At 38.4% G+C, this 19170-nt stretch overlaps 1 protein-coding gene across 1 annotated transcript in view; it reads right to left on the bottom strand.

Moving 5' to 3' along the window:
- Positions 1–2947: 2947 nt before the first annotated feature.
- OVCH2 (ovochymase 2) overlaps positions 2948–19170 on the bottom strand; it is a 40267-nt gene continuing 24044 nt past the window's right edge. The window contains exons 12-21 of the mRNA XM_070735500.1: positions 18416–18546; positions 17688–17781; positions 15630–15761; positions 13298–13375; positions 11851–12040; positions 10457–10529; positions 8107–8302; positions 7041–7192; positions 6774–6942; positions 2948–3022 (exon numbers count right to left, since the gene is read on the bottom strand). Of these exons, the coding sequence (XP_070591601.1) occupies positions 3003–3022; positions 6774–6942; positions 7041–7192; positions 8107–8302; positions 10457–10529; positions 11851–12040; positions 13298–13375; positions 15630–15761; positions 17688–17781; positions 18416–18546 (1235 nt within the window). The 3' untranslated portion in view covers positions 2948–3002. The remainder of the gene's footprint in view (positions 3023–6773; positions 6943–7040; positions 7193–8106; positions 8303–10456; positions 10530–11850; positions 12041–13297; positions 13376–15629; positions 15762–17687; positions 17782–18415; positions 18547–19170) is intronic.

Here is a 19170-nt window from a genome sequence, read left to right on the forward strand (position 1 = left end):
TCGAGACTGGGCGGCACAGAAATAATAAACAAACAAACAAACAAATAAAAACCCCACCCTGTTTTGCCTCAGAGAATTTCAAAATAAAATACTGTACTGTGTGTCTATAACAGTGAGCTCATAATAGGGCAACTCTATCAATATCAAAATACCACTTAAATAGTAGAGTTAGTTTCAAACTAGATTTTGATTTTCTTTCTCTCTTCCTTACTCCCATTCTTTTTCTTTCTCTTTTCCTTCCTCTCTTTTTTCTATCTGTTTCTCTCTCTTCCTGTCTCTCTCCTTCCTTCTCACTCTTTCCCTCTTGGCTTCTGGGCAGGTTTGGAAAACTCTGAGTTGATGATGATTTTTAAGTGAGCGATTGCTCACTACTCAGCTTAGAGGGAACTATGATTGTGACCCCCACCTGTGCTTTGCTTTATGCAAGGAGACCTCGCCTTACAACCACAACGGAGCCCTCAAATTTCTGTTGTTAAGTGAAACATTTGTTAAGTGAAGTTTGTCCCATTTGACAATCTTTCTTGTCGCCATTGTTAAATTAATCACTGCAGTTAGTAAATCAGGAACCTAGGATCGTTGAGTGAATCCGGCTTTCCCACATTGATTTTGTCTTGTCAAAAAGGTTGCAAAGGGCCTGGGACATGACCCTGGGACACAGCAACAGTCCTAAATATGAGTCGGTTGTCAAGCATCTGAATTTTGATCACATAATCATGAGGAGGTTACAAAGGACGTAAGTGTGAAAAACCATCATAAATCACTATTTCCAGGGCCGCTGTAACTTTGAACAGTCGCTAAATGAACTGTTGTAAATCAAGGACTACCTGTACTCTCTTAATTTAGACACAAGAGCCGCTGAACTCAAATACCAGGAACCAGCTGATGCGCTGCTTTTTTCTATAGGATTCCCTTGAGGTTTCTTAGTTGTCTGGTTTCAGGGGTTCCTTTGATTCAGGGGTAGGCAAAGTTGGCCCTTCTATGATACATGGACTTCAACTCCCAGAATTCCTGAGCTAGCATGATTGACTTAGGAATTCTGGGGGTTGAAGTACACAAGTCAGAGACGAGCCCACTTTGCCTACCCCTGCTTTGGTTGAACAAAGAATGACTATAGAAATACTTCGTGCCTTGCATCATTCTTGGATGTAAACCTCTGGTGAGAAATTTGGGGTATAAATCCAATTGAATAATCTCAGTTTATTTCACATTTTGAAAGGTAGGTGGATCCTTGGGGATGCTATTAGAGTCTTGGGTCAATAGAAAGAAGAAAAATAGAGGCACCTCGGCAACCTGGGCTGATCTTAAAAATTGCTAAGAACTTTTAGTCTTTATTTGGAAAGGAGACCAGCGGAAAACCGACATGTTATTGTGCTTCATTAGAAGAAAGGAGTCCTGCAAGCAGCGGGCGAGCACAAAAAGCCTTATTTGTGCATGCATGGGATTAGGACATTAGGTTGTGTGTGCACAATCATCCTCTAACCCCCCCACTGCCACTGCCAGTCCACGGATCGCAAAAAGATTGGGGACCGCTGTCTTACAGCATTATTTGTATATGGAAAGCATCTCAATTAGAAGTCATTGTATGTACATTTATTTGCCACATTCGTAAGGATGATGGTGAAAAACCTATATAACTATAACTTTCATCAGGAGGCTGGACATTATTGATCTAATGTGCAAGTAATAATACAGTCACGTGCATTTCTTGCCACACATTCGATAGTGCTGCTACATCCTTACTTTTGTCCCTTCGTCTCCCTTCAGCAGATACAATAAAAAATATGTGATTTGACACAAAAATATGTAACCCTTCCCTGGTGCAGAACTGAAGGGATTGGATACTGTAGCCTAGAGGTTAATTCTCTGCCTTACAAGGCAAAGGTTGCAGGTTCAAGTCGCAGTGAGGGTATAGCTAGCTGATGAGGCCAAAATAAGGCCAAAATAGATCTATCCTAGTCTCCCTTAATTTTCAAATTCAGCAAAAAACAAAACAACATATACATATATATGTGTGTGTGTGTGTGTTTGTAGATTTTCACAGGTATATGTATGTAGATTGTTCTGAGTTCGGGTTTTGCCCCGTGTAATATTTACACAGGGCAAAACCCGAACTCAGAACAATCTACTTATATATATCCTAACGGGAAGAAACCCAAATATACCAAGACCGTCATATCTGTACCCGTGAAAATCTACGAAAACACACACACACACACACATATATACTGTATATACATACATACACACACACTATAAAATTACTGTAAAAACAAGGTGCACTCTAATTTATTTATTTTTAAAGTTAGAACTCCTAACTCTTGCAGTGCTTTTACTACTGCTGAGTAATTCTTAATGCATGCAAAAACTTGAACTTTAGAATAGAATAGAATTGAATTCTTTATTGGCCAAGTGTGATTGGACACACAAGAATTTTTCTTTGGTATATATGGTCTCAGTGTACGTAAGAAGAATAAAATACATTCATCAAGAATAAAAAGATACAACATTTAGTGATAGTCAAGATTACTAATAAGCTTTCAAATCATACTAGGAAACAAGTAAAAACAATATAGATTATAAGAAGATACAAGCACATGGTTATAATAATAAGTGGAAAGAGATAGATATTAGTAAGGAAGAGAATAATAATAGTAATACAGTCTTAGTAAATTTGACAGTGTTGTGGGAATTAGTTGTTAAGCAGAGTGATGGCATTTGGGGAAAAAACTCTCCTTGTGTCTAGTTGTTCTGGTGTGCAGTGTTCTATAGCTTCGCTTTGAGGGTAGAAGTTGAAGCAATTTATGTCCAGGATGTGAGGGGTCTCTGGATATTTTCACAACCCTCTTAGCATACAATTAAGACAATACAAATAAATGAATATCCCAGTATGGGATAGAACAGTTACAGCTTTTAATCTTTTTTTAACTTTTTAACCAATGTAGCTCACACATCTAGGGGTCAGGAAGGAATGCCCTTTATTTAGTTGTGTTCTTCAAAGGTCTTCATGCCATGCCTGATGAATCTGCAAAAATAAAGAAGCATGGCTGTAGGCCTATCAAAAGCTGATCTGCATTAAATTACAACAAAGGAATGGCATCATGATTATGAAATGCTTAAATTTTCTGGGAATACAGTTAATTACCTATAAAGCCCTTCATGGCACCGGACCAGGATATCTGCGAGACCGCCTTCTGCCACACAAATCCCAGCGACCGGTCAGGTCCCACAGAGTTGGTCTTCTCTGGGTCCCGTCGACTAAACCAGTGTTTCCCAACCTTTTTTGAGCCGGGGCACATTATTCATATTTTCAAAATCCTGGGGAACACTGAAAAGGGGGGGGGGGGGCTGAAGAAAAGTTTGGACAAAAAACCCTCTCTCTTCCTCCCTTTCGCTCTATTTCTCCCTCTTTCTCTCTTTTCCTTCCTTCCCTTCTTTCTCTCTCTCCATCCCTCTTTCTTTCTTCCTTCCTCTCTTTTTTGCTCTCTTTCTCTCTCCCTCCTTCCCTTCCTCTATGTCTTTCTCTCTCCCTTGCTCTCTCTCTCTCTGTCTCTCTTGCTATCTCTTTCTTGCTTTTCTCTCTCTCTTGCTCTTTCTCTCTCTTTCACTGTCTTGCTATATGTCTCTTTCTTTCTCTTTGCCTCTCTTGCTATCTCTCTTTCTTTCTCTCTCTTTCTCTGTCTCTCTTGCTATGTCTCTCTTTCTTTCTCTTTCTCTCTCTCTCTGTGCCTCTCTTGCTAAGTCTCTCTTTTTCTCTTGCTATGTCTCTCTTTCTTTTTCTCTCTCTGCCTCTTGCTATGTCTCTCTTTCTCTCTCTCTTTCTCTCTCTCTCTTTCTCTGCCTCTCTTGCTATGTCTCTCTTTCTCTCTCTCTCTGCCTCTCTTATATGTCTCTCTTTCTTTCTCTCTCTCTCTCAGCTGACTGCAAGCGGGAGCCCTGACGGCGGCAGCTGGACGTGCTGCTGGACACCGTATATGCCAGGCCCGCAGCGCCAGCATGTATGACGTCCAGCAGCACGTCCAACCGCCACCCTCAGGGCTCCCGCTTGCAGTCAGCTGAGAGAGAGAGAGCGCTCCCTCTCGCCGCCGCCATCTCCCCACGACTGCCTGCGGCCGCTGCAGCCACCCCCCCCCCCGCGCTCCCACCGCCAGTGCCCTCCCGCCGGGCCACAAAGGACACTTGCTGTCGACGCCAGAGAAGCTCCAGCTGGGCGGGGCGCTGCCAGTACTTCCGTCCTGGGGCTCCCGCTCGCAGCTGTCAACCGGCTCCTGCTCGATGCCACGGTTTTCGGCGCTCTCCTGCTGGGCCCCAAAGAAGGAAGGCGGGAAAAAGGCGCGAAGAATGGAGCTCTCCTTCTTCCTGCCTTCCTTCTTTGGGGCCCAGCAGGAGAGCAGTGAAAACCGCGGCATCGAGCAGGAGCCGGGGGACAGCTGCGAGTGGGAGCCCCAGGACGGAAGTACCGGCAGCGCCCCGCCCAGCTGTAGCTTGGCGGCACACTAGTGTGCCGCGGCACACCGGTTGGGAAACGCTGGACTAAACAATGTCGTTTGGCGGGACCCAGGGGAAGAGCCTTCTCTGTGGCGGCCCCGACCCTCTGGAATCAGCTCCCTCCAGAGATTAGAACTGCCCCTAGCCCCTTACCCTCCTTGCCTTTCGTAAACTCCTTAAAACCCACATCTCCCCCTATGTAGTTTTAGTGCATGATATGACTGTATGTATGTTTTTTATATTGGGGTTCTTTGCTTTTAGATTTTTAAATGTACAAGTGTTATTTTAGATTTTGAATTATTAGATTTGTCAATGTATATTGTTTTGGTCACTGCTGTGAGCCGCCCCGAGTCTGCGGAGAGGGGCGGCATACAAATCTAATTAATAATAATAATAATAATAATAATAATAATAATAATAATAATAATTTAACACTGCAAGTATGTTATAAGATTTTAGAAACCCACTGCTAGCAGATGACAACATGCCATCACAACACCAGTGTGAAACAGATCCGCCCTGTCACTTGGGATCGTAGCCGAACTCCACTGTTAATGCATAAATAGCCAGATCAGTGGTGGGTTCCTACTGGTATGCCCTGGAGCTCTGTTCCGGTAGTGCCCCATGGATTGCACAATTTGCATGCAATGGCTCCGGTGCTATCTTTGCCAGCCCATTGCATGGCACCATCTTATTTTCTAAAATTTTGGCTTTATTTTGCTTCCTGCTCATGCGTGGAAGCAAAGTCTTGTGAAGGAACGCTCGCGCATGTGCGGTTTTGGTAGTTTTTTTCTTCTGCGCATGTGCAGAAGTAAGAAATTGCTGAAATTGCATGCATGGAAGCGTCCCCTCATAAGATTTTGGTGCTTTTTTGCTTCTTGCGCATGCATTGAAGCAAAATCACAGAAGCACCCAAATTGTCAGGACACGCGCATAGTGCACCAATAGGCAGGTAAGAAGAACCCGCCGGTGAGCCAGGCCAAACTGGAAGAATTGAGCTCTGACTCAAAAAAATAATAATCTGAAAATAAAATATCAGGAGTTGGTAAAGAAAAGGCTTCTCAAGATCCAGAGTACTTCTCGTAACTTAAGGATCTCTGCACAAACATACACTGCTCAAAAAAATAAAGGGAACACTCCAAGAACACATCCTAGATCTGAATGAATGAAATATTCTCATTGAATACTTTGTTCTGTACAAAGTTGAATGTGCACAACAGCATGTGGAATTGATTGTCAATCAGCGTTACTTCCTAAGTGGACAGTTTGATTTCACAGAAGTTTGATTTACTTGGAGTTATATTGTGTTATTTAGATGTTCCCTTTATTATTTTGAGCAGTGTATAAAGGAGTGTTAAAAAGATTTTGTGTTTTGCTTCCATATATTTTATTATTTATTTATTTATTTTGTCCAATACACAATGAGGGTTTTAGTGGAAATATATCTATATACACATAGCAAAATACATGATGAAGGTTATAGAGGAGATACTCATAGTAAAATATAGCTAAGAAATAATAGAAAAGAAGATATAGTAATAGAACGTATCAATGAAAGAATAGAAGAACAGATATAGGAATAGAAGAAAGGTATAGGAGATATAGGAGATATAATCTCACCCACAGTCCAATATACACATGGAGAGAAATGTAGAAATCATTAAACCAGATTGCTCAACCCAGGTCACAGATAAATTACAAAAGAATCCTTGCAAGGTTAACAACTTGAAAGCAAATACAGCTGAAAGGGCTTTGGGCTTTTTGAAAGCATGAATTATCCTTCTCTTCAGTTAACTAACATGAAACAACCCTTTCCCACATGCCTCCCCACCCCCTTTGTAGCGAAAGTTATGACAGTGCAATAAATTTCCCTGGGGGTTTGGAAATTCCTGTTCTTGAATGTCAGGTCAGAGGTGGGAGTAACTTTGCTCCCAGGGACTGCAGATTATAAGCTTGCTGTCCTGGTTCTGAAGAATGCTTTCCTAAATCAGATACGAGGGCATTTTGGATATGTGGGGAGTAGAAAACAGAAAATAGCTCTGCCATCTCTTACAACAATTTGATTGGGATAATTTATTGGCAATTGTGTTTGTAATACCCCTGCTGACTTCTACCCATTAAACTTTAAAGGGCTGGAGCAGTATTACTTGATTGACTGAGCAGAATTACAGAGAGATTCTTTCTGCCCCTTCTCTGATATATGCAAAGGGATGCAGTCAGTTTTTAGTGGCACGCATATGAAGAAAATGCAGATCAAAACTGAAGAACTGTTGTTAGAACGAACCTACTATTTTTTCCATATATGTATTGATTGATCCAATCAGCAAAAGCAGCAACGTTTGTATAGACTCCTGGATAGCCTTTTCTTCCACAACCAAGGCCCCAGCTGATTATTCCATTAAGAGTGTAGTAGCTTGAGTCTTTTGCAGGACAAACCAGTGGGCCTCCAGAATCACCCTAGTGAAAAGGAATACATCTGACGTTAACAAAACCTGTTTTCCAGAGAAGTATTATAGTAGAGCTTCAGAATTTGTGGAAATGCATAGGCAGCTTACTGTACATCCATCCTTTCCCCCTTCTGCAGGAAATCCAGCACAGAACATCCTTTTGTTGACCACACCAGAATGGTTCACATAGTATTTCTGACATTCTTCAGAAACCAAAATAGGAACTCTGAGTTGATGCAGTTTGCTTGACTGTGCTCTATCTTGAGGTGAAAGAGGGGGAAAAACAAATTGTTTAAAACAATGAAGAAAGGGCAGACTAGATGGACCTAAGGGCAGACTAGATGGACCATGGGGTCTTTTTCTGCTGTCAGACTTCTAAAGCAATAAGGAGGAATTTGATCTTTAAAAGGAAGATAGCACCTTGTGATATTCAACCTGATTTCATAGAACCCTTTGTCTAATTTCAAAATCCCTCTATGGCAGTGGCTCTTAACCTGGGGGTTGGGATCCCTTTGGGGGTCGAATGATCATTTCACAGGGGTCACCTAAGACCATGGGAAAAGACCCATTTCCCCAGGGGTTAGGAACTAAAGCTTCTATTCTGGCGCCTTGGAACATATTTTTACAATCCTGCCAACCAGGCATTTAAAGTGGGGGGGGGGGAGCGTCCATCTGACCTTCCTGCCAATCAGCTTAAAGCTCTGTTGGGAGAATTGGCGCTAGACTTATGGTTGGAGGTCACCACAACATGAGGAACTGTATTAAGGGGTTGCGGCATTAGAAAGGTTGAGTACCAATCTATGATATCACTTTGGACACCTGGCAAGAGTGATCAGCCGCCCCTGAGGAAGAAAAAGAGTGGGAAAGTGAGTTTAAAAAGAGGGGAAGCAACATGAAAAGGGGAGGTGTGCCTACCACTGGTTTGATCCTGTGCGGGATACCCCCACTATTAAGAGCTTGCCTATAAGGAAATATAATTCTTGATATAAAATGCATCTTTTAACCCTGTCTTAATCTAACATGTTGTAATGTATTATCTTATCATTCTCGCAGTCTATCTTTCCATATTTTCTATCATTGATCCAGCTTTTTTTCATGGCTGACGGATAGAATAAGAATCATTCTGGCTAATTCATGAAGATATTTGTCCCCCAATGAAATGGGAAATGCTCACCTTCATACTGATTGCCCCATCCTGTAATTACACAAATCCTTGAAGGTTCAACGTTGTCCTCTTGCTCCGGGAGACACACTGGATGAACATAATGATTGAAGTCTAAAGGCTCAGTAAGTTCCACGAGAGCAATGTCTGAATCCAGAGTGCTGGCATTAAAATCCGGATGTGCGATGTACTGCTTCACCAATCTTTTCTACACATGGAAAAATCATGGCAGCATGTTATGTGAGAATATATGCTCAAATAAATAGGATATGGTGATCGACTTGGGAACTGTCTGAGACATTGATGCAGCAGAGTTCGTTATAGGTAATCCGGTGGTGGGTTGCTACCGGTTCACCCTACTTTGGTCAAACAGGTAGCAGTGGCAACAGGAGGCTCCGCCCGCCCACCCAGACGTCACCACAGACAATCTGCGCATGCACAGAAGCACCACAAACAAAGCGAGTGTGCGTGTTCACAATTCTGAACCAGTAGCAAAGATAAGTGAAACCCAGTACTGAGGGAAGTCCTGGACCTACAACCAGAGTTGGGACCAGAATTTCTTTGCTAAGTGACTCATGCCTGATTGTGTAATGAAGTTGTTGCCACAGTTGTTAATGCAAATTGCAGGTATGCGCAGAAGCAAAATCTTGCTGGGACGCGCCCACCCAGCCGCCAGTTACCCAGAGCTGCATGTGCATTGCACCAGTAGTAGCAGTACGTAGGAACCCCCGTCTGAGTGTTATTATATAGTACAGGAAGTCTTTTACTTACCTTGTTTCCCCGAAAATAAGCCACCCCTGAAAGTAAGTCATAGGAGAGGTTTCGTAGAATTGCCTAATATAAGGCATCCCCCGAAAGTAAGACGTAGGAGACGTTTCGTTTCGCAGCATTCCCGAACAGAACGTATATAACACTGCTGTCCATAAATTGCATCCCAAAATGCTGCATCAATCAGATTTAAAACACATCCAACACACATGCAACATGCGGCTGCATGTTTGGATGCGTTTTTGCAGCAGCAGGATACAGGATACAATTCATTGGGAAAAAAATAAGACATCCCCTGAAAATAAGACGTAGCACATCTTTGGGAGCAAAAATTAATATAAGACACTGTCTTATTTTCAGGGAAACACGGTACAACCACACTGAGAACCAGTGAATCTGACTTCCCCCATTTATTTGTTTATTAATTTTTTAAAAATAAGTTTATTTTTATGCTGCTCGCGTCCACTACAAGTTTGACTTTGTCAGTTCAGAAGGTTGCAAATCATGGTCATCTGACCATAGAGCACTGCAACCATCATAAATATGAATCCCATTATAGCTTCAAACCTGTCACTAAACGAATGGTCATAAATAGTCATAAAACGGGGATTGCCTAGAATGACATTTTTCAAACATTTGTTTTATATGTAGACCACTGGTGGGTTGCTCCCGGTTTGGCCCAGTAGTGGAGACTGCGGGAGGCTCCACTCTCTGACCAGGACGTTTCTTTGTAGAAGTGTCACACACGTACGAGTGCATACGCAAACTGGTGGTAAAAGGTTTTAAAACCCACAACTGCTGTATACCAGTTTTTCCCAACCTTGGCAAATTGAAGGTGAGTGGACTTCAACTCCCAGAATTCTCAGCGATGGTTATGCTGGCTGTAGAATTCTGGGAGTTGAAGTCTGTATACCTGGAAATTGCCACATTTGGGACCCCTACTGTAGATCAGTCAACTTAGGCAACTCTTCACCATCTACCAGTCAGCTCAACAAGGACTGGAATGTTCTTGCTCTAAACAATTATAATCAAAATTCCTTAGTATCAGCCAATAATCAATTCTCTATATTTAATGATTCATATTCCAACCCCTAATTTACTTCTAGATAATAAAAACACAGTAAAAAGATAGATAATAGAAAGAAAAACAAGAACTAAAACAAAAAACAAGGAAAACAAAGGAAATAATATCCCGAAATCAAAGCCATTTTTTAGCCTAGCTGTCTTAGCTAGAGTAAATGTAATCCTGCAGCAGAACCGAACACTTTTAAAAGCTCTGTTAGGCTAGGAACTATTTGCTGATTCAAATACAGTTCATAGCTAACAGCGTACATGCTTCAACAAAACACTTCAATACTTAAACCGATCAAGTTTGACAAGTTCCACATTGCTTCAAAGTCCTGTAAGACTGGCTTTACCAGAAAGAAACATGCTTATAAAATGCAAAATAGTATCTAAACAGTTTTCAGTTCAATTAACAAGGATCACTTTCCTTAAAAGAACTGAGACTCATAGATTATATAGAATACTATATGATCATAATCTATATGATCAATTCACATTATGCCATAAAGAAAGAACAACTTGTACTAACTTGGCTGCTCTGATCTTGCTCTTTTATATCATGAGTGCCCACCACCACTCTCCAAAGATCTTGATATTTTTCCCTGGAAAAACAACATAATTCAAATATTGCTTTTATCATCTCAAGCATAGCATCTCTCATACTCTTCTATACAGTTTTTCATTGGTAGGTAAACAAAAATACTGAATTTGAAATATGAATCCAGTATTGATCACATACCAAGTAAGTTCATATTGCCACTAGGTGTTATAATATATGATTATATAATTTTAAAAATTCAATATATTTATTATGTCTAAAAATGTCCAGTCATTTGAGAGGGATGGAAATTTCCAATTAGTTTCATAGAGCCTCAGTAATGAGAAGAAATGGGAACATAAATGTTACGTATAAATGTTGTAACTGTCATATAGCAACAGGCAACCGCGTAACTATCAATAGTTATCAAAGGGGAACTTTGTCATTAAACCCACAGAATATATTAATATCATGCCCACTTAATGTTAAAGTTGCAGAAGAGAATTGAGAGTTAAATATTGGTATAATGAGTTGAGATAAGTCCTGAGTATGAGTGCGCTAAAATTGAATCAGAATTGTGTGGAGACCTTAGTCTTCACACTAAGATACAAAACATTGGATCTTTTGTATAATGATACAAAAGATACAAAACATTAGTCTTGAGAAGTGTATAGCATTTGTCACATGTATTGTTGTGGGTTGGTTCAGATACAGGTAATCCCCAGGTTACGAGTGTTTAGCAAACATTTGCAATGTGTTACACAAATTTACACAATGTGCCACTTCGCCTGATCTTCACAGGCACTTTACCTGTGAAGACTCATTTACTTTGCGAAGATCTCTCTTCATTGTTTCTTTGCCTGCTTCATTGTTTCAGGCTTCAGACAGAGGCTTAACGTACCATAAGATCATACCAGATCAGTAACATGAGATCTCATGCTACTGATCTCGTGTGATCACACACTTTAGGCTTCTATTCGCTGCGAATTGAGGCCTGCATGTTTGCAAAGGAGGGGAGGCTTCGATCTTCAGGCCTTCTCTCCATTTGCCGTTCCCTTGCCAAAGCCTACAGGGAGATTGGGTTCCCACAGGCTTTGGCAGCCCTTTACAAAAAGCCTTTGTTGGCACTAATGGAGTTTGGGAGGGGTGGACAGCTCCCTCTAAAGTTCTGTTCCTTCCAGCAAAGGCTTTTTGAAAATGGCTGCCAAACCCTAGAGAGACGCAATCTTCAAGTGCTTTGCTGATGAGAAATGAAGGCTTATGGGCCTCCTTTTTCATTGCCAAAAGTTTCGTCAAGCAGGCCTTTTGTCTCTTTGAATACTTTGCAAGTTTTGTAAGACTTTGTCTCTTTCAAAACTAGAGTAGAGTATCCATGGTTTACTTACTCTTTTTTTAAGCAATGAGCAGCAGTAACAACCCATGTCCTTGTGAGGACAGCTCCGCCACAGATGTTTTCATCCAAAATCTGCAAGCTGGCCTGCCAAGGCCAAGAATACGGCACAGCTTCCTCACCGCCAACTATCCGACTAAAGAGAAATCTAGGCTGATTGGATGCTAATCCACAGCGATCATCTGCTGACAGAGAAAATGTGAAAATCGGGAATCAGGTGAGGTCAACAGTGGACAGTCTAAAGATAAAGTTTAGGGGGTTTGGTGACGAAACCACAGAGTCAGGTGGTGAGTTCCAGGCATTAACCAATCTGTTGCTAAAAATGTATTTTATATAGTCAAGTTCGGGGTGGTTCACTTTGAGTTTGTATCTGTTGTGTGCTCATGTATTTGTTGTGGTTGAAGCTGAAGTAGTCATTGACAGGTAGGACATTATAGAAGATAATTTTATGAGCTAGGCTTAGGTCTGGCTGAAGGCAATGTAGTTCTAAGCTTTTTAAGCCCAGGATTTCAAGTCTGGTTGTGTAAGGTTTTCTAGTAAAGTATCTCTGGACACTTTATGTCCGATATGCGGTGTGGGTTCCAGACAGATGAACTGTATTCAAGGATTGGTCTTGATTGATTGGTCATAGAGTACAACATTTCTTCCTGGGAACCATAATGGTATTTACCCTCAGCTGATTCCTTGGGTTGCTTAGGATGCTGTCTGAAGAATTTTGGAAGATGTTCAGCCATTTTAAAATTGTCAAGGTTGAGAAACACTGCTCTAGGCATGCTATCATTAACAGCAGCAATGGAGATTTGTCAGTCTAAAATTTGCTGCAAAGAAGAAGTAGGGGTGGTAGGCAGTGGCTATCCGAAATGAGGGCTGTTTTTCCAAGTGGATAGTAAGTCCCTCAGATGACCTTCAGTTATTATCCATACTTTAAATCCCTACTCATTCTACAAGTTTACAATGACCAAGTGATGGCTACTGCATCTCATCTCTATCCATAAAGAGGAAAGTCACTTCCCTATGGCATTCCACAATTCTTGCTAGAAAAATACTTGATCGTCACCCATATTTTTTGGGTTCTTCATTAAAGACTTCCCATTATAATGGAGCTTTGTGTAACCCAATAGATAAAGGATCTGATTAGCCAATATTGTATAAAAGAATGTACAAAAATTCAGGTTTTTAATCTGTGAGGTTCATTGTTAAATAAATGGATTCATCCATGAATTACTTATTAGAGTAACACAGTTCCCATCTAGATTAGGGAAGTGACAATAGAATGCTTACCAAAAAATTATATAAATCTGCATATCTTGTATAAGTGTATATGTCACATTTATTCCAAGAGTATTTACAAATTAAATTCTGGATTTCTCTCTTGTTTCCCCTTTCCCCTTCTTTGTGGCTTTTGTGGCTATTAAAAAGAATCTCAGGAGGAACATATTTACCAGGTATGTCCGTTTCATTTGCAGGCTCGCTGATTTCTTCAAGTATCAATCCACTGCTTGAATTTGTTATGTTTAAATCTAACAAAACCAGAAGAAGAAACACAGAGAAGCATTTTCAGAATTCCTGAAATGAATATTATTCAGCCTTCACGAGGAAAGATTTTTTTAAAAAAAATCAGTTTACAACTACATGTATATATGCAGAGAAGTAACTGATTTAATTTATGGGCTGCAATTTGGAGCACCATGCCTTAATTACACTTCCATATTTTGCCTACTTTACCACACTCAGGGTGTATTAGTACAAAGGAATAGTATTAAGGACACCTAGAATTGCAGATGAAACTGGTACATGAAATCAATTATAAAGTAATAGTGGTCCTTAAATTAGTATCACCATCACTTCATCCTCTTAATAATTAGGACCAGATTTCCTCAATCTGAAGCTGTTAATATTGAATGCCTAAATCTGGAGAGTAGTAGATAGTTGAAAATCAGGTTTAAGGTACACCATGTTACTGTGACTTAGAAGCATAGAAGACAATGTGGTATATTGTAAATGCAGAGTGGCATCAAAATTAAAGATTTAGCTTTCACCTTGGAGAAGTTATCACTTTCACAATAACTGTTTAGATTTTTAAATATTAAAGTTTACCTTGAGATATACAATCTAATAGAAATCATGTATGTATTTCCATCAACTGAGCAAGTAATATTGAAAGATTGTCAAAGGCTATATAATAAAAAAAATGTAGAGACAAACCTCCTGATTTTAAGCATATTTGTTATGAACTCCATTCCAAAGACTATAAAAAAGAAAAGACTTAAAAAACAAAATGGCACAAGATATAAAATAATATATTTATTTACTTATTTTTATATTTCCTTCTTCTTAACCTCCCATTTCTCTTGGAGATGGGTTTTGGGCAGTGTAAAAATTCATTCAATAAAATTAAATGTTAAAACCAGAATAATTTAAGGTTAAAAAATTTAAAATAATAAATCAACACTATAAAGAAGCAGAATTCCAACATAGGGGATTAGCATTTGTTAATACAAGCAGGGAGGTTCTCATAGGGTCTGCCCAGTCCTATAGTTGTGTGGGCTTCTTTGTTCCTCCCCACTGAAGACTACACAGCAAAGTTTTGACCGCTTTGCAGAAGGCCAGGAAAATGGGAGCTTTCCTCACCTGTTAGGGCAAGATGTTCCACAATGCAGGACTATTTCACAATATATACTAGAAACACTCAAATATCCAAAAGCTTCAGAGAGTTCTTTAAAAGGCTACAAAACAGTCAAGAATATTGTGCAGTAGCTTTGTTCAATTCTATATAAAAAGCACCCAGAACTACCTTGAGGTAAAATGGGCAGCCGAAGGAAGGAAGGAAGGAAGGAAGGAAGGAAGGAAAATAAAATAAAATAAAATAAAATAAAATAAAATAAAATAAAATAAAATAAAATAAAATAAAATAAAATAAAATAAAATAAAATTAAATTAAATTAAATTAAATTAAATTAAATTAAATTAAATTAAATTAAATTAAATTAAATTAAATTAAATTAAATTAAATTAAATTAAATTAAATTAAATTAAATTAAATTAAATTAAATTAAATTAAATTAAATTAAATTAAATTAAATTAAATTAAATTAAATTAAATTAAATTAAATTAAATTAAATTAAATTAAATTAAATTAAATTAAATTAATGAATGAATGAATGAATGAATGAATAAATAAATAAATAAATAAATAAATAAATAAATAAATAAATAAATAAATAAATAGTTTGGTTTTACAGGAATTAGGCAATATCTTATACCAAGTCATTAGTAGACTATCTAGGCTAGTTTTATTAGCACTGATTACAAGATGTCTAGATTTTCAAGTAATAATTTTTCCATCCTTATCTGGATATTCCAGAGGTTAGTTTCTTAACACAATCTGAGGGTCAGAAGCTATCCATGCCAATAATTTTGCAACATCATCTTGACATGATTGTGGTGATATTAAATCTTGTAATCTTCTATTTATCAACATCAACAACTAGTGATAACTAGGTGATTGTATTAATCATTATTCTGGATAGGCTCTAACGCCAGTAAACTTTATGCCTCACTTCATTCATTCAAGTATTACATTAGAAAGGCAGGAGAAATGTGATTGTGACTTGATTTGTTAGAATTAAAAACATATTAATGATCCACTGAACTGTCTAGAAATTTGAACATAGTTTGCTGTTATAAACAATATACTGAAGTGGACAAAATGTATTATGCATATGTATGCAAAACTAAGACACACATGCTGTACACACAAACAATTTCTTTACCTGCTACATCAATGAAGAAAAATACAGCTTTGAACCCACTGTAGGTCTCTGTTTCATCAGAATGAAACTGGATAAGCATTGTGTTAGAGGAACTCAAAACTGGTGCTGGAACTGCAAATCCACATGATCGAGCTAAGAAAATGAATCAGTGAATGAATGAATGGTAAGAGCATAACAACAAACCACCACTTTTTAAAAGATAAAATACTAAAATCCGCACAGTGTCTTCAGCTTAGTCTTCTAAATGAAATGAGTATTCTAAATAAGTGTATGGAGGACATAACAACTAATGCTTGTAGTTAAATATTTGTAATAGGTTTTGCTTGGTTACTTGCTTCACACAATGTCAACTTCTTTCAAAATGCAATAACCTAGCATTAGACTTTATTGATCCATTTGGTAAATACTGTATGTCTGCTTAGCCTTGTCAGATGTTCATTCCCCCATTTACCATATTAGGTGGTAACAAATGGTAAATTATATTTGTTTCATCAACATATTTTTAAAAAATATGCAATAAGTTTATAATGCTTAATTTAAACCATATAAATGTAATGAAAGTTATTATTAATAAAGAGCCAGCTTGGTGTGGTAGCTAAAGCATCAGGCTAGAAATCCATGAGTTCTGCTCCTGTTTTAAGCACAAAGCCAGGTGGATTATCTTGACCAGTCAGTCTGCCAGCCCTAGAAGTAGGCAATGCCAAGCCACTTCTGAAAAAACTGCCTTGAACACTGAAGGGACCAACAATTTCTGAAAATCAAACATGATTGAGTTACATTTCCCCCCCAAAAAAATGTCCCACATGTTTTGTTGAAGTTAGCCTTCAGGTGAAAGGAGCTTGGCTCCATTCCAATGAAGGCAAAGACATGGGAGAAATCCCTCTAATACATTGTTTCCAAACCTTGGCAACTTGAAGTCCAGATCTCTTCAAGTTGCCAAGGTTGGGAAACACTGCTCTAATATATAAAGTCACCTGTCAAGCTATGCCTTTTATAGAAGAATCTTTGATGCCCTTTGCTATTTTCTTTTGATGTTTCCACCCATCTTAGCATTTGTAAAACTGTAGGTATTACCCAAGGGCACAATTAATTCTATAAAATAATCAAGTAATAATTATCTTGATTTTAAGCTTTGCAAATAGAGGAGAGGGACCAATAAATAACACTGTATATAGATGTATGTATGCAGACAAAATGTCTGAATCTGGATTTATGATACAGCTGTACTTTATATAGTATTACTGGAGGATACTTCACATACATTATCTCACAATGTACAAAATAGCGCCATATAAGGCTTAACAGTATTTTTATTACAGTAGTACAGATGATGGACTGGGGAGGGTCGGGTCCCCTTTGGGGATCAAACAACCGTTTCATCGGGGTTGCCTAAGACCATGGGGAAAGACAACGGATTTCCTATGGCATTAGGAACTAACGCTTCTATTCTGGCACCTTAGAACATTTTTTTTTCAAATATAAATACCAAAAACAATACAAAGACAATACTCACGCAAAAAAAGACAATACATCGATTAAAATACACATAATAAAATATGGGTGATTGCACAGCAAGTCTGTATGGTAATCTGAACTATGTATATTCTGTATTGTCTTTTTTTTTGCGTGTGTTTTGTCTTTGTATTGTTTTTTGTATTATATTTGTAAATAAAAATTTCTAATAAAAAATAAAATTTTAAAAAAAGAACATATTTTTTTCAATCTGACCAATCAGGCGTTTACAGTGGGGGTGTCCCTCTGACCTACCTGGCAATCAGATTAAAGCTCTGTATGGAGAATTGGCACTAGACTTATGGTTGGGGGTCACCACAATATGAGGAACTGTATTAAAGGGTTGGGGCATTAGAAAGGTTGAGAACCACTGGATAACCACCAATATGGTAGAAAAACTCAAGCAAAGGTAAATGGGGAACCATACATCTTGCAGCTATAAAGCCAATCAATTATACCAGCATTCTTAATTTAGTTCCTTTCTGCACATACAAAAGAACCACTAGAACTTAATCAACCCACAATCCATAAAGGAATACAACAGACCTATTTCTTTCTCCTTTTCAACATTTTCATATACTGTCACCGAATCATAACGGCAATCTTCATTTTCTTCCAGTTCAAAGTGTTCATAGGCAAGCTTCAAAAAAATAAAAACAGGGAAGAACTGAAATTCATCCAAAACAAAGGCATTTGATTTTAAATAATTACCGTATTTTTCTTTTCTTATTCTTACAGATTTTACTGTTACTAAACAGTTAAACCATTGATCCAACATGGTGCTTAAGAAAAGATTCATTCAACAAATCAAAAATACTAATATCCTCTTCCCATGAAATATGTAGAAGATGAAATTGCACGTCCTTAAAATATTTTTTTAAATCATTTTGCAAATGTTTAATTCAAAAAAGAGCCAGAGTTTAGTTTACTGCTTTTTAATATACTTGCAAATCTGAGAATAACAATATCCTCATGTGGCCCAAAGTTTTCCAAAGTTCAGCAATCAGGATTGATATAAAAAATGAATTTATGGGATGTAACCAGAATGACAGGGACATAGGATAAAAGCCAAGCTGGAGATAGCCAGTCCCAATACTAAAAATATTAGATTTCATATTAGAAAAAATATAATATAAATACAGAGTACCATAATATATTTATATAATCAAATTCATGAACAGAAAAAGTTGCAAAATGCAACATCAAACATTTGAACCAAATCAAATATGTATACATTTTGATTGCAATAAATATTTTATGCATGTGACTTATACCTTAACAACTTGATTCTCTGGAGCATGAACAATCCATTGGCATTCTGCCAGATTATTATATGCTTCCGGATAGTGCATGCTTTGTATTGTCCCTTCTTCAAAGAGAACTGCTAGAGATCCACAGCCAGAATCTAAAAAGAAATGAAAATTTATTCAAAATAAATAAGTTGTTTCAAACATTTGTTATGTTGACCTATCACAATATGAAATATCCCATTATGTGGAAAGAAGTATTACTTAGATGATGAATGAAAACAGTTTTCAGAGGAATAATGTTACTACAAATGGTGTAAGAATATATTTAAATAATGAATAGTTTGGCCTTGCTTGTGGTAGTATCTCTTTTGTCAGAGTGACCAGTTCAAAAGTTTATTTATTAATAGAGTTGAAAGGGACCGTTAGGTCATCGAGTCCAACCCCCTGCCCGAGCAGGAAACCCTACAGCACCCCAGCCAAATGGAAGTCCAATCTCCTCTTGAAGGTGTCCAGAGTTGGGGAGTTCACCACCTCCCCTGGCAGGCGGTTCCATTGGTTGATCGCTCTGACCGTCAGGAAGTTCTTCCTTACTTCCAGGTTGAATCTCTCCTTGGTCAGCTTCCAACCATTGTTCCTCGTCCGGCCCTCTGGTGCCCTGGGGAATAAAGAGATCCCCTCCTCACCGTGGCAACCCCTCAAGTATCTGTAAACTGCTATCATGTCCCCTCTAGACCTTCTTTTTTCTAGGCTGTCCATGCCCAGTTCTCTCAATCTCTCTT

The sequence above is a fragment of the Erythrolamprus reginae genome, chromosome 1 (genome assembly GCF_031021105.1).
Source record: "Erythrolamprus reginae isolate rEryReg1 chromosome 1, rEryReg1.hap1, whole genome shotgun sequence".
NCBI classification, from domain to species: domain Eukaryota; kingdom Metazoa; phylum Chordata; class Lepidosauria; order Squamata; family Dipsadidae; genus Erythrolamprus; species Erythrolamprus reginae.